A 23,229-nucleotide genomic window follows, 5' to 3' on the forward strand; every position below is an offset into this window, starting at 1 on the left:
ACCCTACGTGGTGTAAAACCACAGCCAGGGTACTATGCTCACGGAGTCCGTGGGTCAGAAATTCAGATGGGTCAGCTGGATAGCTTCACTGAGCTTCACAACGTCTAGGGCCTCGGGTAGAAAGGCTCAAAAGGGTGGAGGTGACCAGAAATCTGTGACTGGAATCATCTGGAGGCTTCTTCGTGCACATGTCTGGTGCCCCACATGGGGTAACTTGAGGGCTGGGCTTTAAGTGGGACTATTGACCAGAGCATCTACGTGTGACCTCTCCACATGGCTTGGGCCTTCCCAAGAGGGAACATCCAGAAAGCAAATGCTCCACGAGACCTGGGTGAAAGCCGCACGATCTTTTCGGAGCTAGTCTCACAAGTCACATGGCTCCTCTCCCACTGTATCCTGTTGGTTACAGGTCAGGCCAGCCCAGGTTCAAAGGAGCTGTGGCAAGGTCACACTGCAGAAGAGCAGGAGGGATGGGAGCTATTGTTGCAGCAATCTTAGAAAAATGCCATCAGCCACATGACCAGAGCATGGCGGTCTCCACTTGGGACTCCTGCCCGGGTTCTCTGAAAGAAAAGAATTTAGAAATTAATCACGGTCCCAAGGAAAAAATCCCTTCATTCAATCAACAAGTACTGTGTGTGTCATGGCTATTAAAGTTTATGTGATATAGTCCCACCCCCACCCCAACACTCATCTGAGTCACATGACCCCTCTCTCTCCAGCCACCCTGACCTGCCTGATGTTTCTCGTACTTGTGTCTGGGTTCCTCTGCCCCAGGGCCTTTGCGCCTGCTTGCTCCCTCCCCTCTTCCGCACGTTAATGCTCACACATCCTTCAGATCTCAGCTTAAACATCACTTCTTTGTGAAAACCTCCCTGAGCTCCCCGACTAGGTCAGACTCCCAGAATAGACACTCATCGCCCTAAGTACCTTATCACGGCTTTAATTTTGTTTTAATATTTAGTATCTATCTCCTCATCTTGACTGTAAATGAGGTCAGTAACTCTGTTTTTGATGACCACCGTAACCATCCCCTCCCCCAACGCACACACAATCACAGAATTCCTGGCCCAAAGAAGGTGCTTAATAAACATTTGTTGGAATAGATTTATATGGTTATTGAGCATCTCAGATCCACCTGACACTGTGTGAGGGGTAGGAATACAGTAGTTACTGAGACAGTCCCACATCTGCCATCTTGGAACTCACATCTAGACGGGGAGACAGACAATACACAAGCCTACGGGATGCATGTGTTGAAAGAAAAGGGCTCCTGGAGAGCAAAGTAGGGTACTCAACCTAGCCTAGAATCTGGGAAAGGTTTCTTGAGGAAATGAGATTTCCACGAAGCCCTTCTCCCCACCACACACACCCCGCCCCAGTCCTCCCTCCCAGCCAAGCAGGTCTCAAGTTCCTCCTTTCTTTAGGAGCAAATAATTAGTCCTTTGCAATTTAATTTATGATGTGTTGTGGGATGAATCAGTATAAGCCAAGGAAAAAGAAGTATAAATATGTTTCTCAGTGCAAGTGGGCTGTTTAATATAACTGTGTGCACTAATTAAGTTGTATGTAACACGGAAAGCACTTTAACATTGTTAAACTTAATGACCCTCTGCTTAAAGAGAAAAGACATTTACAGTGAAATTATAGTCTGTGCTGTAATGCCTAGCTGGAGCAATGCCTTCCAGTAGATTGTTTCCAAACCCCTCAAAGCACCAGCTTGAAATAACAATGTGCAAGTGACAGCACTGTCTTTAAGCCATTTCATTGTTTTCAGGAATGTTTCTTCGGCCTCTGCACACCACAGAGCTAAAAGTCAGAGCTGTTGATAAGGTGTGGAGTTATCTTACTGACTCCTGGAGCCCAGAAAGTTTTAGGTGGCCAATGAAGTCTTCAAATTCACCATCTCGTATCAAGAACTCATATCAAGGCCATCACCTTCACACGTGAGCTCAATTAATCTTCATGACAACCCTCTAAGTTACTTTTATAGTCATTTGATAGATGAGGCAACTGAGGCTGGAAGAGCTTAAACAGCTTTATTCATTTCTCCATTCATTTCAACAAGTAGGTTTTGAATGCCGGCTGTGTACCAGGCCCTGTTCTGAGCACTGCGGTGTCAACAGAGAACAAGAAAGTCAGAGCCCCTGTCCTCAGGATGCTTGCATCCTAGAGGAGCATCCACAGAAACACATGGACCACAGCACAGGGGGAAATGTACTGGAAGAGAACCAGCTAGAGAGGAACTCCCAGGGAAGGGGGCTTCCACTTGAGAGGAAGGTCAGGAAAGTCCCTCTGAGGAGACATACGACCAGAGATTTGAATGCTGAGGAGGGGGCATATCTGGGGAAAGGTTTCCAGGTAGAGGAAACAGCTGGTGTACAGCCCTAGAGACAGGACTGCACTTAGCATGCTCAAGGGCAGGGGGAAGGCAAGAGTGGCTTGCAGGTAGTGATGGAGGGGGAGAGTGCCCGGTGGTCTCTACTGGGACATGGACTCTATCTGGCTCCAGAGCCCATGGTCCTAACCACTGTGCTTCACAGTCTCATACCCAATAGAAATAACACAGAGAAGCCTGATCTGGTTCTTGGGGAGAGAGAAGCCAAGCCCTGGGTTCCAGCTCTTCTGGGGAGATGCGAGCTTCCAAACCATGAATGTAATGGGGGAAAGAGAGTCGGATGGAAACTGGTTCTTCAGCCCAGCCCCAATCAGGTGAGATTCCGTTTTATCAAACAGAGCTATTGAAACAAAGACACCTGAAGGATTGCAGCTGAAGATCTGGGCGGAGCACAAGATCTTCCATGCCTGCAGGGTGAACTATTTGGTAACACAAGTCATTATACTTTTCATTCATTCATTCATTTAAATAATATGAGGAAGCATCTACTATGTGCCAAGTAGACCCTGAATCTGGTGCACGAGATACATGCTGTCCCCACCTGCACGGAATTGACAGTGTAAGTAGGACATGGAGTCACTAGAACTCCACTCACTGGGAACATAATTTTATCCAACTCAGGATAAAGGGGCGCATGGCAAAATTAGTTTGCATCAGGAAAAGAGTCAAAAAAGCAGCTTTCCCGAGAAGGGCTGGGAGCAGCTGCCCTTAGCCCGGTTATCAACCTCATCTCTCCATCCACAGGCTGGTGACTTCAGAGTCCCCACTAGCAACTGTCAACAAAGGGAGAGGGAACAGGGAAAGGGAGGGCACTCAAACATTTTTTAAGGATTCTTCAATACAATTATGGAAGAGAAAGGAAGTCAAGTTAATCCTTGTTTAACCAGAAAATTCATCAGAACATTGCCCTACCTCCTTGTTTATCAATTAATTGAATTTGTATTAGAAGCAATTGTACCAGGTGTACCAGGACACCCATAAAAAGAGTCAGTTTCTAAACATTATTTCCTTGAGTAATAGGGATGATATACCATAAATAGCAAAGCAATGTCTTCTAATCCCCATTCCCACCTCCTCTTGCCAATGCACACCCACTCGTACATACACGTACACATCTAAATCCTGCTCCTGAGATCCTGGCTTTCAGTATCATCATCTTGCTGTGAATGCTAAAACTCATCTGAGCCTACTGGCTTGGCTTTGCAGGTGGAAGAGACCAATATTTCTAATTAACACAATCTTCCTTAGCATACCAAGACCAGGCCGGGGATGGGACCGGAGTGTTCCCACATTGCCAGGCTAGGAAGGACTGGGGATGTGACAGAAAAGAAGTAGAGTACCCACCCCGTCCGTGCAGACAATTGAGGGGGACAAAGGGAGTAGACAGAGCGGTCAGGGTGGGGCTTCTCCTCCGGGCCAAGGCCTCAAAATGAGGATGTGTCATGGCAGGTGGCAGTGCCCCTGGGGCAGGGGGCTTGCCCACTTCACATTCACCGCTCTGGGTGGGATCAGCTCTCAGGCTGATCTGTCCCAGTGCCGAGGCGCTAGATGTACAAGAGTGGACACAGGGTACAGACCAGAAGGTCAGGAGGCGTCAGGAGTACCATTTCAGTCATATGGTGGGGCCCTGCTGTTTCCACCTTCCAGCTGGTGGGAGCCAATTGGGAATCTTGTCAGGGGCAGATGAAATTTGAACAAACTGCATACTTAAACTGAAAAGAGATCATTGAAACCATAAGAGCCTGAGATATTATTAAGTGGCTCCTTTAAGGTTCATTCCTCCCCAGCAGAAGGAGGTTATGGGGAAGATCAGGTGGGTTACAGGAAATAAAGAAGTGGTATTTCCTTCCCCATCTGGGTGTAGCATTAGTGAATTTTGTAATCTCGCTACATTTCTTATCATCTCTCCCCCACTCTAGATTGTGGGATCCAAGAGCCCCCAGGCCTTGGCGGTTTTGTTCAACACAGTTGATCCAGTGCCTAACAAGACCAGGCACAAAATTGGCCTTCAGTTAAGTAGTGAATGAACATACGAATGAATAACTAAATGAATGAGGCCAACCTTGAATTCCTCTATAACTAATCCAAATGGGAATGGTGGAAATGAGAAGAAAACTTATTAAGTCAGACATCAGTCATAGCCAACATTGGTTGTTCTACCCAATAACCTCCTCCCCTTCATCTTACTAACAACGCTCTGGTTTGAGCAGCAGTGTTAGAACACTCCCTCCCCAGATTCCCAAGTCGCTGTAGATGACCAATTCTGGCTAATGAGGTGTCAACTGAAGCAAAGAGAGTGGGGCTTCCAGGAAAACTGTTGTTTTCCTGTTAACAAGGGACAGACTCAGCTGGCACACACCTTTTTTTCTCTTCTTATTCCCTCTTCTTCCTAACTGAAATGCAGAAGCAATGCCTGGAGATGCCACAGCCATTTTGCAGCCATGAGGGTGAAAGTCACATGCTGAGGATATCAGAGCGCTTGATTCTTCCTTGAGCTGCACCAGCCCTGGACCACAACCTCCAGAACATATTACGGCGTGAGAAGAATAAGCCTCTTTTTCTGGGTTTACAGATCCCAAACCATCCTTGGAAAGAATTCAGGGTTTTATGAACTTGAGAGGGGGAAGTGCTATATCATTTTTACAAACCTCAAACTGAGATTAAGCATTCCCTTCCATTATGAATGTGGGCAACAGACTGGTGTAGTATCAGCAACACCTGTAGACTTTGTCCCTAGAAATCCCAGTTGTTTTCATTCAGCATTACAGTTATTGCCTTTATCTTGATTTATCACTTACAGTTATCACTATTTTGAAATTCTGCTGGTTTGTTATTAGACTCACTGCTTGATCTAGTTATTTAATGAATTAGTTTGAAAAGCACATATATTACTGTATCCCAACTTTGGAGTTTTAAAAATATTTGATAACTATTTCAATTAATTGGTTTCCTTCACAGTCTATTTTATTTTATTTTATTTATTTTATGCATGTAAAAACATTCTTCCACAGAATTCTCCTGACTTCCAAAGGAGGTTATGGTTCGAAAAAGGTTCAGAACCTCAATTTTATTGAGTTAAGCACCGTGATCAGGTTTCTTTACAAGCGCACAGTTCCTAACTGATCCCCCAATTTTCCCCAGCTGATTCATGGGCAACTCTGAGTGGTGATGATTTCTGGAACCAAGAGGAGAGACGCTGATGAATCAAGAACAACTTTTGCAGCTCATTTCCCTTCAATCTTAATTTCTTCCTGGCCCTAAGCGTCCCCTGTTGAAATGCAGGTGCCCTTGAAAACACTACAGGAAGGCACACAGTGCCTCTCCCTCCTTCACAAGTCTTCCTACTACTCACAGGACAGCAGCCAGCCGATGACGTGGAAAATGGCTTCCTTCTTGTCAGTATGTGATGCCCCAGGGCCAGAAAAGTTTAAAAATTAATGCAGGCTTCACCCCACCTGTGCTATCATTCTCAGGCATCACCCCCTTGCCCCACAGCAACGGTGCAAGCCTTACTGGTTGTTTCCGTGCTTTATGGTGGCTGACGTCATATCTTCTTGCTGTCGTGATTTGTACTCTGACGGTTATCCAGCTTGGCATGACCAACCTCTGGACGACCTGTCCTTCATCACAGCTGCCAATTTGCCCAGAGCCATTTGTCCAGACTGCAGCCTCTTGGCTTCTTATGACATGACTCCCGCAGGCCGACTGGGGAGCCAAAAGAAATCACATGTCACATCCACAGAGTGAGCAAAGGTCACCTCTTCTCTGTGGCAACAGAACATCTGCCCCAGGGAGATGAATTGATGATCACTTCATCCCTTGTAATGCTGAAATTTCTTTTTCTTTTGTGTTTGGCCATAGAACAGAGCCAGAGCCTGAAAAGGAAAAGTCAGAAGATGTCAGACACCAATGGGAGGCCTGGCTTTGGCAGTGGCTGGTTGGCATGGGACCTGGTAGAGTTAAGGTCATCTGCTGCCCCCAGCCTGGGATCTCAAGACATATGCTGCTTTCATGCTTCTTAAGGGCACAGAGTCCACTGAGTGTTCCTCTCAGAGGCTTCCTGGGCTTTGTGTGGTTATTTTGCACCTGGTATTAGACTGTGAACCTATTAGCTATCTGTTGCTGTATAACAAATTACCCCAAAACTTGGTAGCTTAAAACAGTAAACATTCCTATGGTCAGGAACTCAGGCACAGCTTAGCTAAGGACCTTTGCCTCACAAGGCTGCAATCAAGGTGTCAGCTGGAACTATGGTCTCATCTTAAGTCTTATCTTAAAGCTGGACTGAGGGAAGATCTGCTTCCACACTCACTCACGTGACTGTTGGCAGGATTTAGTTGCCCGTGAGCCATTGGACTGAGGGCCTCAGTTCTTCACTGGCTATTGGCTGGTTCCTGGCCACATGGGTCTCTCCACAGGGCAGCTCACAATGTGGCAGCCAGCTTCTATCAGAGAGAGAGCAAGTGACAGAGCAATAGAGGGTGACAAGGTAGAACCCAGAGTCTTTATAACTTGATCTCCAAAGTGACATTCCTCCACTCTTGTTGCATTCTGTGCATCAGAAGCAAGCCACTGGGTCCAGATCACCCTCAAGAGGAGGGGATTACACAGAGCATGAGCGCCAGGGAGCAAGGGTCACTGGGAGTCATCCAAGAAACTGCCCACCACAACAGGGAGTTTGCGGAAACTCTGTTCATATTTTATGCATGCATTGCATTTCTTTTTTTTTTTTTTGGCTGTGTTGGGTCTTTGTTGCAGTGTGCGGGCTTCTCATTGCGGTGGCTTCTCTTGTTGAGGAGCACGGGCTCTAGGCACGTGGGCTTCAGGAGTTGTGGCTCGAGGGCTCAGTACTTGTGGCTCCCAGGCCCTAGAGTGCAGGCTCAGTAGTTGTGGTGCACGAGCTCAGTTGCTCCGCGGCATGTGGGATCTTCCCGGACCAGGGCTTGAACCCATGTCCCCTGCATTGGCAAGCGGATTCTTAACCACTGTACCACCAAGGAAGTCCCCTGCATTGCATTTCTGAACCCAATTCTTTGTGCTTCTATATTCAAATTGCATGCATACAGTTGCCTAACACTAGTGTTTCTTAACCTGAAATCCATGAGCACTGGGGGAAGGTTCTAGGAATCTCCTGAAACTGTAAGTCAAATGTTGCCTATAAGTAGATTTTGCCGGGAAGAGGATCTGTAGTTTTCATTAGATTCCCAAGTGGGATCAAGAATCCAAAAAAATAGAGCCACTCCCTGTAATCTTTGTGAGACACCTGTGTTCCCAAAATGCTATCAGATGCTACTGAGGGGCCAATGGAGGAAATGGCCACATAGCAGGTCAGAGCTGGTGGGACTTGGCCAGCCTGCTCAGGGGCCCTCTCATCCAACAGGTAGAGAAACAGAGGCCTGCGGAGGGGAGGGGGGCAGGTAAAGACACTGGGCTAAGGTCACAGGGGTCCTGACAGGTTTGGAGGCCAGAGCCTGTTCCATTTTCACCAGGCTGCTCTTAGCGCTACCTGATCCCACTAAGGAGTGGCGCCATGTGTTAGGTGGCCGTCGGACAAACATGGATTTTTGCCAGCAAACTGGTATTAATGTTGCTTCAACACAGTGGCCTTACATGAAAAATCCACTCTCAACTCTTTGCTTACACTTTACATTGTTTTGCCTTCAATTTGCTTGACAAACCTTGCCTTTTATTTATAACAGCCATTCACACTCCGTCGGACAGGAAACGAAGAGTAGCCACGTGAAAACTCATCCTGTTGACTTCAGGGAGAAAGAGGGGCTGGAGATGGCTGCTGGGGTCCTTGATGAAGCCGCTTTGGCAAAGGCAGTCCCTCTCATCAAACCAGGTGCGTGGCTGAATCACCCCGGTCAAGAGTGTGTCTGGCTTTGACTACGCCCTCCGCATACTTAAGATACGTGGCCGTGGGTGAGTCACACTTAACCTCCCTGGGCCTCAGTTTCCCTGTCTGCAAAATGAGGATAACATTTGGACCCCACCTTGCCCCAGGGCCATGGGGAGTATTAGATCAGGTAGTAGGTATGAAGCACCCAGCCCAGCAACTGGCCCAGAGTAAGCCCTGGAAACACAGGGACTGGCAATGTCCTTCCCCTTTATGGATTTCTACAGGCTCGGGAGCCTGGGCAAGATCAAGATTAAGAACCTGGTGAGGAGTAGAGAACACCTGTTTTTTTCACTCCAGAGTCTGAACTTGTAACCAGTGACATATACCAGCGTATGAGTGCAAAGCCCTGGAGCCCGGGGACGCTGGTTTGAGTCTCTTCTCGCCCACACCCAGTCATGACTCTGACCACGCACTGCTCCCTCAAGGCCTCCCATGAGCAGGACCGGCTTGTTCAGAGATGCTGGGAGCCACACACCTGCGGCCCGCCCGCCCCCGCCCCCTCCACATCCACCTGCAGCAAATGCTGCTCGTCAGTGGGGGCACCTGGGACGGACCCGTGAGCAGGACCCGCTCTCCTGCCTCTCCCAATTCAAGAGACACCTCGAGACAGAAAGGAAAGCATAATCAAACCCCCTGGCAAACGTGCTTCTGACTGACCTTCTGGAAAACACTGGTGATATTTACAAGGAGACAGTCCTCACCCATGAAGGGCTTTCAGCAGGATGTACCTGAGGTGTCTGGGTTACTTATGGCAAACAAATGTGGAATCTGTGGATTTATGGGGCTTGGCCTGCTGGAAGATGTCACTACCCTTTGAACTTACTGGAGTATAACACGGAAATGCTTCGTGACCGGAACGGCTCTCTAACGGGTAAGCTTTGCCCCAGCTGGCATTGCTTAGATAGTTCGTTCGTTTAATCTGGAAGAGGAGAATTCTACTGTAGCAAGAGGGGGTCTGGGGACGACACTGGTGGTCCCCAGCCTCTCCTGGCTCCGCTCGTAACTGGTGAGAACTTATGTTCTTAAAATTGTCGGTGAATTTGGATACTGGGTAAACTGGGTAAGACCTCTGGTGCTCTGAGCCACGTTCGGCATTCCCGCCTTTAGTGTTAGCTCAGCACCCTAGGGCTAAAGAGAGTTTGTCAAGACGGTGATCTTGGGGTCGGGGCCCTTGTGTCTCTGGGACGTCAGACCTGACCGTAGCCGGTGCTCAGCAGTCATTCCCTGAATGAGTGTTGGTGATTTCATCCTAGGAGTTGACTTTTAGGCCCCTGACTGTTCGACAGAAGCATTCGGCGATTCGCCTCACATAGGGAAGCAGGGGAGGCACTGGGTAAGGGGGAGAAATCATGCAGAACGCTGAGTATTTCCTCAAACCCATTTTGAAAACCGTAAGCCACCACCCAGAACCCGTAGCCAATGTGACGGGGAGATCTGGCTGGTGCCGAAAGCCCTTCTAAAGCAGTCCCAGCAGCTCAAGAGATTCCTTCCCTGCCCTTGCAACGAGTAATCCATGAATTAGAAAGGATCGACATTGGTGAACAAAGCCATTACAATCCATCAGTTGAACGTGAGAATTCTGTGGAAATGGCCAATTTTTTTTATCATTCAGATTTTTATTAAAATAATAGACATGTAGACATTTTTTTATAAAACAAACCAAAACCTTCATGAATCTTCACCAGATCTTTCCCTTGAGCAGGGTCTAAGTAGTAATCACACTAGTGGATCCATCGGACCACAGGCCTGACCTCTTCACAAATAAATCAACATCAGGGGAATAATATGACCATCTTGAAGGGTGAAGTATTGCCCAGCTTGTCTATGTAGCTAAAGTGCTCTCAAGGTTACCACTTATATTCCAAAATAGTAACAATAATAATAGCTGACAATTACTGAATGCTAATATAAACTTTACATGTGCCTTGAATCTTAGTAACAACCCTGTGAGGTTGGTTCTATTATTAGGCCCTTTTTAGAGATGAGAGAACTGAGGCTTTGCAGAGGTTAAGTGTTTTGCTCCAAGTCCGAGAGCTAGGAAGTGGTAGATCTAGCATTTATAAAATGACATCTAGAATTAAGGTAAAATAAATGAAAAGTTAAAACACAACTAATTTAATTGCAGGTAACATCTTTAGCATAGAAATCTGGCTCAAAGCATGTGAAGAAGGTGGAATTCCCCCGAAAAAATAGGCATATAAACTACAGGTTTTTGTTGTTGTTGTTGTTGAAGTATAGTTGATTTACAATGTTGTCTTAGTTTCAGGTGTACAGCAGAGTTATTCAGTTATACATATATTCATTCTCTTTCAGATTCTTTTCCCATTTAGGTTATTACAGAATATTGAGTAGAATTATTCCCTGTCCTATACAGTAGGTCCTTGTTGGTTATCTATTTTATATATAGTAGTGTGTGTATGTTAATCCCAAGCGCTAATTTATCCCTCCCCACTCCCAGCATGCTTCCCCTTTGGTAACCATAAGTTTGTTTTTGAAATCTGTGAGTCTATTTCTTTGTTGTAAATAAGTTCATTTATATTATTTTTTAAATTAGATTCCACTTATGAGTGATATCATATGATATTTGTCTTTCTCTGTCTGACTTACTTCACTTAGTATGATAGTCTCTAGGTCCATCCATGTTGCTGCAAATGGCATTATTTCATTCTTTTTTGTGGCTGAGTAATATTCCATTATATATATGTGCCACATCTTCTTTATCCATTACTCTTGTCGATGGACCTTTAGGATGTTTCCATGTCTTGGCTATTGTAAATAGTGCTGCTGTGAACATTGGGATGCATGTATCTTGTCAAATTATGGTTTTCTCTGGATATGTGCCTGGGAGTGGGATTGCTGGATCATACAGTAGTTCTATTTTTAGTTTTTTAAGGAACCTCCATACTGTTCTCCATAGTGGTTGTACCAATTTACATTCCCACCAGCAGTATAGGAGGATTCCCTTTTCTCCACACCCTCTCCAGCATTTATTGTTTGTAGACTTTTTGATGATGGCCATTCTGACCAGTGTGAGGTGATACCTCATGGTAGTTTTGATTTGCATTTCTCTGATAATTAGCAATGTCGAGCATCTTTTCATGTGCTTTTTGGAAATGGCCAATTTTTGATGCATGTGAGCCTCACAGAAATGGAACTTCTATTAAGAAAAGGTCACCAAACTTCTCCTATTAAGGAAAGATACTGAATACCATTCCTTTTCCCTAATGCAAACTAAAAATTAACATGGGATTTTTTTTCAAGAATCAGAAATGGTAAAGAAAACACAGCAGGCTTTGTCAGCCCATTTATCTGGGATCTACACATTTTTAAAGCAGAAGAAGAAAACACTGAACATGTGGCAAAGAGAGAGGAGGCGCAGAAAAAATGAAATTTAACATTTATTGGAAAATAATTTTCCTCAGCATTATAATAATCCATTAACCCCGGAATAAACCCAAAGTTAGTGGTTATTATCATTATGCAGCAACGTCTCATATTTTCCAAGGCAAACAAAACCACCATTAAAAACAATGGTGTCTCCTTAAAATCGCTTTAATGCTCATTTTTGGCTAAATAAAATCCGTTACCCAGAGAAGGAAATGCCCAGTGTTGACTACAAGACCGCGCTTCAGTACAGGGCCTGGGTGGCGTCACACACCTCTTTTAAGAGGAGAAAAGCCCTGAAACTGAATTACTGCTTGGAGATTTTGTGTGGAGTAGGGCATTGGGAAGGGAGGTTGTCAGATCATATTCTGTATGTTTTACAAGGCATCTCCTAGTATACGTTTAAATCTCACAAATTTTATGCTGGGGCACCAGAGGCTCAGAGCTGTGAGCGCTGAGGTGTTAGAGGACAGAGATGCAGTGAAATAAATGCTGTCTTTTCTGTCTCTGTCATAATTCTCTCAGCTTATAAAGTAACACTACAAAAAGAGACTGTGTGTTTGTGAGAGAGAGAGACAGACAGACACAGAGACACAGAGACACACAGAGACAGGGACAGAGAGGAGAGAGAGAGCAAGGAAGGCAGGAAGGGGAGAGACAGAGACAGAAAGAGAGAGAGAACAGCCATCGCTTGGAAGATAAGAGTTGAAAGGAAGGCCTGCTTTATTTATTAGTTAATTATCTAGATCAGAGTTTCTCAATCTTGACACAGTTGACATTTGGGCCAGACAGTTCTTTGTCAGGGGGTGGCTATGGGACTGTCCTGTGCCTTGTAGGATGCTTAGCCCCATCCCTGACCTTTACCTCCTAGAGAGATAGCAGTCACATCACCTGCTTCCCAGTTGTGCTAACCAAAATGTCTGCAGACTGTGCCAAATGTCCCCAGGGGACACAATCACCTGTATTGAGAACCACTGATCTAGAGCCAAGATTGGGCCCTCAGGGGTTATCACTGGGTTAGGGACACAAGGAGTAGGAAGGACCCAGTGTCTCTGGTGTTCTACGTAGCTGGCTGCATGTTCAGTGTCTACCCAGGAAGGAATCTGCTCAGGGCAGTAAATCTGACCTGCAGCTACAGGAAACAAAATGCAGTTTCCAGAATCTTTCTACCTGTGCCGTCATCAAAATTAACTGTTAATGTGCTCTAAGACTATCCTCACCCCCTGCCCACAAAAGAAGATTCAGACTTGACCCAAAGTATTAGTCAGAGTTCTCTAGAAAAAGAGAACCAACAAGAAGCATGTATAGAGAGAGGGAGAGATTTATTACAAGGAATTGAATGATGCAGCTGCAGAGGCTTGGTAAGTTCAAAACTTGCAGGGTATATTGGCAGGCTAGAGACTCAGGGAAGAGTTGCAGTTCAAGTCCAAAGGCAGTCTGCTGGCAGAATTCCTTCCTGCTCAGAGGAGGTTCAGCTTTATTCTATTAAGGCCTTCAATTGATTGGATGAGGCCCACCCACGTTAAAGAGGATAATCTGTTTCTACCGAAACACACATTTCTGTGTGTGGATGTTGATGATCCTGCAGCTTCACCTTGTGAACCACCTGAGAACCCGGTAATGCAATGCTGACGGCAGAGGAGAAAAGAACCAGGGTCTTTAACGATGTCTTTGAGCCCCCAAGAATCACCCTTCTTGGACTTCTTGCTAATTGAGACACTAATTATTTTTAAGCCGGGTGAGCCTGTGTTTTGTTGTTGTTGTTGTTACTAATAGCTCATGTCATTTGGTCTGCAACAGCAGAGAAAATATACTTCTGCGACCTAAGAAAGTAGATAATCTAAGAGAAATCTGATGATGACGGTGATGATGATGATGGAGATAGTGATGATGCTGCTTCTGCTGGTGATAACGATGGGGGCGCTGGTGGTCATGATGCTGATCATTGTGTTGGTGGTGCTGCTGCTGATGATGTGGCAGTAACTATGGTGATGATGATGATGGTGGTGATGGTGGCAATGGTGACGATAGTAAAGCTGGTGATAATGACGGGAATGGAGATGCTGAGGTTAACAGCTATCACTTGTTGAATGCTTCCGTTGTACCAGATCTACTTCTTCTGACCAGGTCTCTCAATTGCTTGGGTTGATATAAAGAGAAAATGAGATAACAGATGCAAAAGCTTCTTAGAAGGATTAAACCATCATTGCATTAATAATCCATTTATGAAACACTATAGCCCTCCACTATGCTCAGTGCTTTAAGCAGATATTTTCTCACCACAGTCCTATAATGAAGAGTCAGACTCCATTTTTTATGTTTGACCACTGACAGCTTTCAAGCCCCGACCATTCCCGTTTCCCTTTGTCCCCCTCTGGGCAAGCCGATAAGAAAGCCCAGACACTCCCATCTGAAACAATTTTGGGCTGGGGGAGGCTGGTCCTGCCCTCCACACAGGGCAACCACAAAGTAAACCCTGTGAGATAGGGAGTCTGATTATTCCCATTTTATTGATGAAGAAACAGAGGACCACATAGCTAGTATATAGCAAAGATAAGATGCTGTCTGACTCCAGAACCTGAGCTTCTGATCAACAAGGCTATATTTTCTCCACTTCTGGGAGTGTTTCAAAAGATGGAACATGATAATCACTGTGGAAGATGCTTGGAAAATAGTATTTGTTCACTTATTCTTTCAAACATTCAACAAGTAACTAATTGTGCCTCTGCTACATATCAAGCTGGGGCTAGGTTTGGGGGGATAGACACTTGGACAATCAGAGGCCCTTTGATCCAACAAGAACCAAATACTTTTCTGAATGAGGTTATACGATCCTGGGGAAGGTAGAGGTCAACCTGTGGAAGATCCTCATTTGGCCAAAATGGGCAAGTAGATTGAGAATGAAAGATCAGGGATGGGCCATAGAAAGATAACTACAAACCCAGCAAGCTTGAGGCTCTTTGCTACAGCAGGACACACAACCTGGACCACGGACGAAACTCATGTTAATGAATAATTATTACCTAATATTGCTGATGAGAAAGTCACAGTGATCCTCAGCACCATAGCTTGAATTGAGAGACTGCCTTGCTACTGCAATTAATGAAATGGTTTAATTTATAAATCAAACACTCATATTAAAAATTCAGAGGGTGGCAATCAATATTTTTCTGCTCATGCTACATTCATCTAATTTTCTGTAATAGATGGTATTAGAAGATGATTATTAGTAAATTAACAGAATATCCAACTGAAACACTTCTTGAGAGTGTTTGCCATTTCGGAGGGCTTGTTAATGGAAAATACAAGCCTTGGTTGGATCCTAAGGACGGTGCAGTAATCGACTCCTCATTGAGCAATGGAGAGCTTCCATTTGAAGAGCATGGTGACAAATCAACCAGAGCTATTTAGAGAATTAGTAAATGTGTTGAAATACTTTTTTTTTTTTTTGAAAGACAAAATGGGTCAGGTCTTGCTTCTTCCCACCTTTGAAGCCTGGGGCCAGTGTTGACCTTGGTCAAGCCAAATGGATGCTGTTTCCCAAGATTTTGAATCTTAAGGCTGTGAAGTCAGGACAGGAGGAGCCCTGGAAGGTGTGTTATCACAGTGACCATAGTGCACACTGACCACATTACCCCTGCTGCCTGGCCCTTCAGAAAGCCCTTAGTTCTCACCCATCTCCTAAGCTTAGTTTTCAAACCACTTCTCCATTCTGAGAACTCTCATGTCCTTCTAATCCATTCCTTTATGCTGAAGATGGCGAGTCCGTTTCTCGCTGGCAACCGGGAATTTTGACTGAGACATAAATAACCTGAAGGAAGAAGTAAGTTGTGCATTAATCAAGTTTCCTGCTCAGGTTAGGCTCTCTGTGTAAAGTAAGAAGAGCTTGCTTTTAGAAATATGGGTGAAGGCAGCAGGAAGCTATTTAGCTTTGATAAATGTGGGGAGTGTAGTTTGGAGGGCACCTGTCTCCAACTGAAATGGGAACAGAAAGAATTATGACCAGAGAGAGGGGCGGGAGAGGGGAGTCAATCCATTTAAGCAGAGCAGGTGAAATGAAGTCATTATCCAACAAACAGACAAAGGAGAGAAGTGTGCTGTCCAGGTTAGTATGATTACTTGGAACCCCTACTTAAAAGAATGATTAGGATGAATGGTAAATATGCATATCTGGTCGTGAATCAAGGTGATATTTCTTCCTGGGCTTGTGTGTCTGGTTTCTGAAGCTGTGCTCCTGGGATACGCTTCTCTTGCAGGGCTCCCTCTACAGAGGTCCTAAGCAAACTGATGGCACACAGTAGGTGCTCAATAAATACCTGTTGAAAGAATGAGCAAATTGTGACCCCAGTATTATGCCACTTCTTGTGGAAAGGAAGAGCGGTACAGCCTCTAGAAAATGATCACTCAGCCATTTGAGAACTCTTATCATCCATTTAAGGCTGTTCTTTCAGTAATTTCTTTCTGTTATAGGTTGTTTTTTTTTTTTAACATATTCTCTTATAGGTTTTTGTAGCCAGCCTTCATGATGGCCCCCAATGATTCTTTCATGCTGGAATTGATGCCATGTGTAGTCAAGTCCCCTCCCACACTGAATAGGGCTGAATAGGGCTGACATGCGTAACGAATAGGATATTGCAGAAATGATAGGGCATAACATGCAAGACTACATCATAAATGACGTTGCAGTTTCTGCCTTGCTCTCTCTTGGATCACTTGTTCTGGAAGAAACAAGCTGCCATGTTGTGAGAACACTCAAGCAGCCTTATGAGAAGTCTACATGGTGAAGAACTGAAATGTCATACCAACCACCAACATGTATGGGGCAGCCAAGTGAGTGAGCCGTCTTGGAATCAGATCATCCCGCCCCAAACAAACCTTCAGGAGACTGCAACATCATGAGGGACCATGACCTAGAACCACTTAAGTCACTCCTGAATTCCTTATCAAAGGCATGTGTGAAGTAATACATTTTATTGCATTCTTACCAGCTGTGTAGGAGGGCTCCCTTTTCTCCACACGAGTAGGTGTCTTTAGAAACTTAGGATCACCACATGGCCAACCCTATAGTCATCAGGAAATAGCCCTCCTGGATCTGCTTCCTCATGACCCTCCACCTCTCTTTCCCAAAGACCCAGCCCCTCACATTCAGCTTCTAGAGTGCATTGTTGGTCCTTCTCTATTTCATCCAGTTCCACCATCAGATGGGGAATGGAGCCTCCAACCCTAAGAATGGAGGAATGGAGAAGGGGAGAAAGAATTCTCTCCAAGTTCTCTGCTCAAAATGGAAAATCAAAAATAAAACTCAGACCCTTCACACGATGAAGATTGACCCCCTTTCTTTCCTACACATCTCCTATAAGTTATACTCACTACATGACAAAGGGCTGGGAGGATCCAATGCCTGAAGCCAGATGCCTGGCTCCAAGATGAAAATGATTCCACACTCCTTGCTCTTCTCTTCTCTGATGAATGCTTTAGCTCAATGTTTCTCAACTACACAAATCCATAGTCCCTTGAGATACTCAGAGGAGGAAAAAAAAATTCTATGAACAAAAAATTTAGAGAATTGCTATTTGCTATAGTCCCCTCTTGGAGATCTGCAGCGTATGTCCCTGTCCTACAAAGGAGTCTCTCAGTAAGGAAACCTAGCTAACCCGGGATTTCCCAAATATTCCTGGACACAGAATATTTATTCTTGCCTAACATGAAATCCTGCTGAATTAGTGCCCTTTGGGAAACACCGTTTTATCCAAAATGTTGGTTTACTCTCTTTTTCAGTTCAGATTTCATGGCAAAGGCAAGTAAGAAAGCATGAGATAGGGAGTATCAGTGCTACCTAGACATAGCTCAGATGTGGAGTGAGAAAAGCCAGGGTGTTTTGTTTTGGAGTTTTGTTTGTTGGCTTACTTTTTATTTGAAGAAAAAATTAATACAAGAAATTATAAAAATAGCACAGAGAGTTCCTATGTACACTTCACACGGCTTAATGATAACATGTAAAATAACCACATTATCAACAAGTTGATACAACACTATAAACTATTATTTGGATTCCACCAGTTTTTACTTGCTTTTTTTCTTTTTGGTGTATAGATTTATGAAATTTTATCACATGTATAGCTTCGTGCCACCACCACTACAATCAGGATACAGAACTGTTCCACCACCACAAAGAAACTCCCTCAGCTTCTCCCTTTATAGTCACACCCTCCACCACTCCTACCCCCTGGCAACCATCACTATCATTTTGTCATTTTCAGAATGTTATATAAATGTGAATATATGTAACGGTTGAGGTTGACTTTTTTTCACTCAGCATCATATCTTTGAGATCCATCCAAGCTGTTGCGTGTGTCAACAGTTCATTTCTTTTTACTGTTGAGTAATATTCTATTGTGTGGATTTAAGACCATTTGTTTAGTCATTCACGTGATGAAGGCAACCTCCAATTTGGGGCTATTATAAATAAAGCTGCTATAAACATTTGTATATGGATTTTGTGGGAACATAATGTTTTCATTTCCCTGGGATAAATATCCAGGAGTGCAATTGCTAGGTTGCAAGGTAAACGTATACTTGACTTTATAAGAAACTGCTACAGTTTTACAGACTGACTATACCATTTTCATTGGCAGCAGGTGTGTACTAGTGATCCACTTTCTCTGCATCCTTGTCAGCACTTAATACGTCAGGATTTTTTATCGTAGCCATTCCAATAGATATGTCATGGTATCTCATCATGGTTTTAATTTGTATTTTATGGCCAATAATATTGAACATATATTCGTGTGTCTATTTGCTATCTGTATCCCCATTTATTGAAATGTCTGTTCAAGTCCTTGGTCCATTTTCTAATGGGATTATTTGTTTCTTTTGAGTTTAAAAAGTTCTCTATAGGGCTTCCCTGGTGGCGCAGTGGTTAAGAATCCACCTGCCAATGCAGGGGACATGGGTTCGAGCCCTGGTCTGGGAAGATCCCACATCCTGCGGAGCAACTAAGCCTGTGCACCGCAACTACTGAGGCTGTGGTCTAGAGCCCGCGAGCCACAACTACTGATCCCCACACACCTAGAGCCCGTGCTCCGCAACAAGAGAAACCACCACAGTGAGAAGCCCGTGTACTGCAACAAAGAGTAGTCCCCACTCGCTGCAACTAGACAAAGCCCACGTGCAGCAACAAAGACCCAACACAGACAAAAATTAATTAATTAATTAATTTTTTTTTAAGTTCTCTATATATTCTGGATACAAGTCCTTTGTCAGATATGCGACTTGCAAATGTTTTCCCCATTTTTTAGCTTGTCTTTTCATCCCTTACCTGGGACTTTTATAGAACAAAGCTTTTAATTTTGATGAAGTCCAATTTTTCAAATTTTTTCTTTTTATGAATTGTGCTTTTGGTGGCACATCTAACGTCTCTTTGCCCTAGCCTAGGTCACAAAGAGTTTCTTCTCTATTTTCTTCTAAAAGTTTTATAGTTTTACATTTTACGTTCAGATCTATAATCCATTTTGAGTTAATTGTTGTACAAGATGAGAGGTTTAGGTCAGGATTCATTTTTTTGCCTAAAGATGTCCAATTATTTCAACACCTTTTATTAAAAAGGCTATCCTTCTTCCATTTTGCTCCTTTGTCAAAACTCAGTTGGCCATACTTGTGTGTGTCCATTTCTGAACTCTTATGCTCAGCTCATCTATATGTCTACCCTTCCTCCAATACCACAATGCCTCACTGACCATATCTATACTGTTAGCCCTGTTTGAGTCCCAGTTCCTTCACTTACAGTAATAGTAGGCAGACTAATGCCCCCCAAATGTCCACATCCTAATCCCCGTAAACTGTGAATATGTTAATCTTGAATGGCAAATGGGATTTTGAAGTTGTAATTAAGGTTAAGGACCTTGAGATGGAAGATGATCCATTATCTGAGTGGGCACAGTCTAATCACATGAGTCCTTAAAAAGCAGCTTTCCCAGCTGTAGTCAGAGAAAGAGAGATGAGAAGACCAGAATAAGGGTCAGAGACATGTCACATTTCTGACTTTGAAGATGGAGGAAAGGGACCATGAACCAAGGAATGCAGGCAGCCTCTAGAAGGTAAAAAGGCCAAGAAACAGATTCTCCCCAGAGCCTCCAGAAGGAATGCAGCCCTGCCAACACCTTGATTTTAGACCTGTGTTGGATCTCTGACCTATGCAACTGCAAGATAATAAATGTGTGTTGTTTTAAGCCACCAAGTTTGTGACAGTTGGTTACAGCTCTTGTGGTTTAAAGGAAATATTTTCCAAAAGTCTTTTGTAAAGTGTAAAACATACTGGGCCTGTAAAAAGCCCCCTAATTTGAGCTGTATTTTTGGTAAGATGGAAGCCTGACTTGCAGTAATCACTACAGATAGGCTGAACAAGTGAGCTCTCACTGTGATGGAAAATGGGTGGGAGGATAGCAGACCGTGAGCCTCAGATAGACAGCCTGTGATCAAATTCCCACTCCATTGCTTTCTAGCTGTGGCACTTTGGGCCGTGACACTTCATGTCTCTGTGCCTCCATTTCCTTTTTTGTAAAAAAAAAAAAAAGAGTTTAATTACATCAGTGCCTCATGTATACACATTTACATGAGCATGTGAGCTGCTTCACACAATGCCTAGCACGTAATTTGGCTATTTTTCCTGTCTGTATGCAAGCCCCTGTAAATGCTTGATGCTCATCTCCATTAACTCCAACATTGTATCCTGAGAAACACAGATAAACAGAAGCTAACAGACCTGTTATTACCTCTTCTATATATTCTAGGGTGCCAAGAGAGTCCCTTGTCCCCCACAGGTCCTAACTGCATGGAGGAGCATGTAGATAGGTTTCCAGGCAGGTATAATCAAGCATGAGTCTCAAAACTAACCCCCCTCAGGAAAATAGTGAAAAGGTAGATAAGAAAACTGGGGTTGCAATGTGTAAACCAAATGTAGCCAGCCTCCAACGCGACTCCTAGTGATTTTCACCTCTTGCTACTCACACCCGTGGGTAGGCCCCTCACTTATGGAATAGGACTGACCTGTGTCACCAGTAGGACATTGCAGAAATGGTGGCATGTGACCTCCAAAGCTGGGTCAGAAAAAACATGTGGCATCGTGTTACCCTCTCTTGGATCACTGTCTTGGAGGAGCCGGCTGACATGTTGTGGGAAATCTCAAGCGACCCTTCAGAGAGACCCAGAAGGTGAAGAACTAAGGCCTCCAGCCAACCATCAGGCCAAATTGGCCAGACATGTGAGTGAGCTATCTTAGAACAGAATCGTCCAACCCTAATGAAATATTCAGATGGCTGTAGCCTCAGCCATCATTTTGACTGCGACCTTGTCTTAGCCCATCTGGGCTGCTATAACAGTAATGCCATAGACTGGGTGGTTTATAAATAATAGAAATTTATTTCTCACAATTCTGGAGGTTGGAAGTCCGAGATCAAGGCAGATTTTGGTGCCTGGTGAGAGCCCACTTCCTGGTTCACAGATGTCTGTCTTAATGTCCTCAGATGGCAGAAGGGGTGAGGGGGCTCTCTGGGGCCTCTAGAACACTACCTCCTGCTCCACAAGGGTAAAGTTGAGTAATGCAAGTGAAACCACTGTGTCAATCGTACAGTGATAAAGGCACTAATCCTATTCATGTGGGCTCCACTTTCATGACCTAAAAGCCCACCTCCAAATATCACATTGGGCATTAGGATTTAATATATGAATTTTATTGGGATTGACAGATACACACTACTATATATAAAATAGATAACTAATAAGGACCTACTGTATAGCACAGGGAACTCTACTCAGTACTCTGTAATGGCCTATATGGGAAAAGAATCTAAAAAAGAGTGGATATATGTATATGTATAACTGATTCACTTTGCTGTACAGCAGAAACTAACACAACATTGTAAATCAACTATACTCCAATAAAATTTTTTTTAAAAAACATGAATTTTAGGGGAACACAAACATACAGTCTGTAGCCAGCCCCTTTTGATACCCTACGATTCTAAGCCAGAATCACATAGCTAAGCTGCTCCTGAATTCCTGACCCACAGAAACTGTGAGAGAGAATCAACATTTATTGTTTTTTTAAGCTACTAAATTTTGGAGTATTTTGTTACACAGCAATAGATAACTAATGCACCAAGGCTGAGCTACCCGTTAACAAAGCTGTCAGAGCTGGGAGACCAGTGAGCACAAGAATACACACAAAATACCCCCTAGCTGTCACCATGTACCAACCTCCTTATTACAGGAAGCGGCTGAGATGATTGCATAGAATGTCAATATTGAATCTGAAGTTTGAGTATTACAGAGCTGGTTGGGTTCCTGCTTTTTGTGCTCCCCTAGTGGTCAGATCCCAAGATGTACAGTGAGTTTGCATCAAGCACCTTGGACTCAGAGTGGGGTGCCTCAAATGGTGAGGGGCAGAGGGAGGGAGGTGATGGGAACAGCCAAGTGCATTGGCTTTCCTTACCAGTGGCAAAAATGCCTGGAATTTCCTCTACTGCTTTCGGCCAGAATACCTGGCTTTTAAGGCCTCCCATCCCTCAGGAAGAGTCTAGCCTGTTTAAAAAAAAAAAAAAAAATGCCACATGAAACCCTCCCCTTGTCCAAACATCCCTTGTTCTTTCCTGCCTAGTTCTACTTCAGTTCTAGGAACAAAGGTGCAAGTTGGCAGCCAGGGTGGAAAGCTAAGCCTTTGTGAAAGCCTGGATAACCCTCACATTCTGATAGAGGTGGGTCGGGCGTGAAGAAAATCCACCCAGCAATAAAACATGTGTTTGGTATAAGGAAATTAGGACAGGAGTGTATTTGGCAATGATTACTCTCTATAACCTGAAACCATCCAGCTCTGTGAACAAGCATCCTCTCAAACATTTACTTTTATTGTTTACACTCTGTGGGTGTGGGCAGAGATAGAAGGAGCAGAACAGGAAGCAAGAGAAATCTCCCCCAGTCGTGGCATAAGGGGTGGGGTCCCCACCAAGCTCTGGCCGGCCTTGGTCAGCTAGGTAGGAGATGGGGATAACACTAAACCACTGACCTGGGGCTGGGAGAGGCAAAGTCTATTCATCACCAGACACTGTATTTCATCCCGTGGGGAGACATGAAAAGACAATGCCCCACTGCTTTGGTGAGTGTTGACTTCATCTTTTCAGAGGGATTTCCAGCCGCAGGATACACTGGTGCCTCATGGGAAGGAAAGAACCTAGGACTGGGAGTGTATGACTTTGGGCAAGTCCTTTAGCTTCTCTATACTTTAATCTATAAAAATGGGAAAAATAATCCTATATATTGATCATCAACTATGCACCAGGCAGTAGGCTGAATGTAATTTATCTAATCCCCCAAATCCTAAGAGCTAATGAGAAAGTTAAACAACTTGCCCTGGATCCCACTGCTAGCCAATAGTTGAGCTGGGATTTGGTCCCAGGTCTCTCTGACCCAAAACAGATGCTGCTAATCAGTGGGCTACACTACCTCCTGCTCCGCAAGGGTAAAGTTGAGTAATGCAAGGGAAACCACTGTG

The 23,229-nt window shown here is 44.3% G+C and overlaps 2 protein-coding genes across 3 annotated transcripts in view; both read left to right on the plus strand.

Moving 5' to 3' along the window:
• CFAP20DC (CFAP20 domain containing) overlaps positions 1-8,230 on the plus strand; it is a 290,901-nt gene extending 282,671 nt beyond the window's left edge. The window contains exon 18 of one of the 2 annotated variants that reach the window (XR_014232111.1): positions 1,778-1,877. Coding sequence is in view for 1 of the 2 variants with exons in the window: in XM_082344685.1 (XP_082200811.1) it covers positions 8,098-8,141 (44 nt within the window). In the remaining variant the exon portion in view is untranslated. Of the gene's footprint in view, positions 1-1,777; positions 1,878-8,097 lie in introns of those variants that run through there. The other variant, XM_082344685.1, reaches the window with a different exon arrangement.
• Positions 8,231-9,099: 869 nt separating this feature from the next.
• FAM3D (FAM3 metabolism regulating signaling molecule D) overlaps positions 9,100-23,229 on the plus strand; it is a 65,829-nt gene continuing 51,699 nt past the window's right edge. The window contains exon 1 of the mRNA XM_082344823.1: positions 9,100-9,171. The gene's annotated coding sequence lies outside the window, so the exon portion shown is untranslated. The remainder of the gene's footprint in view (positions 9,172-23,229) is intronic.

Source organism: Balaenoptera borealis, assembly GCF_965194805.1.
Source record: "Balaenoptera borealis genome assembly, chromosome: 12".
NCBI classification, from domain to species: domain Eukaryota; kingdom Metazoa; phylum Chordata; class Mammalia; order Artiodactyla; family Balaenopteridae; genus Balaenoptera; species Balaenoptera borealis.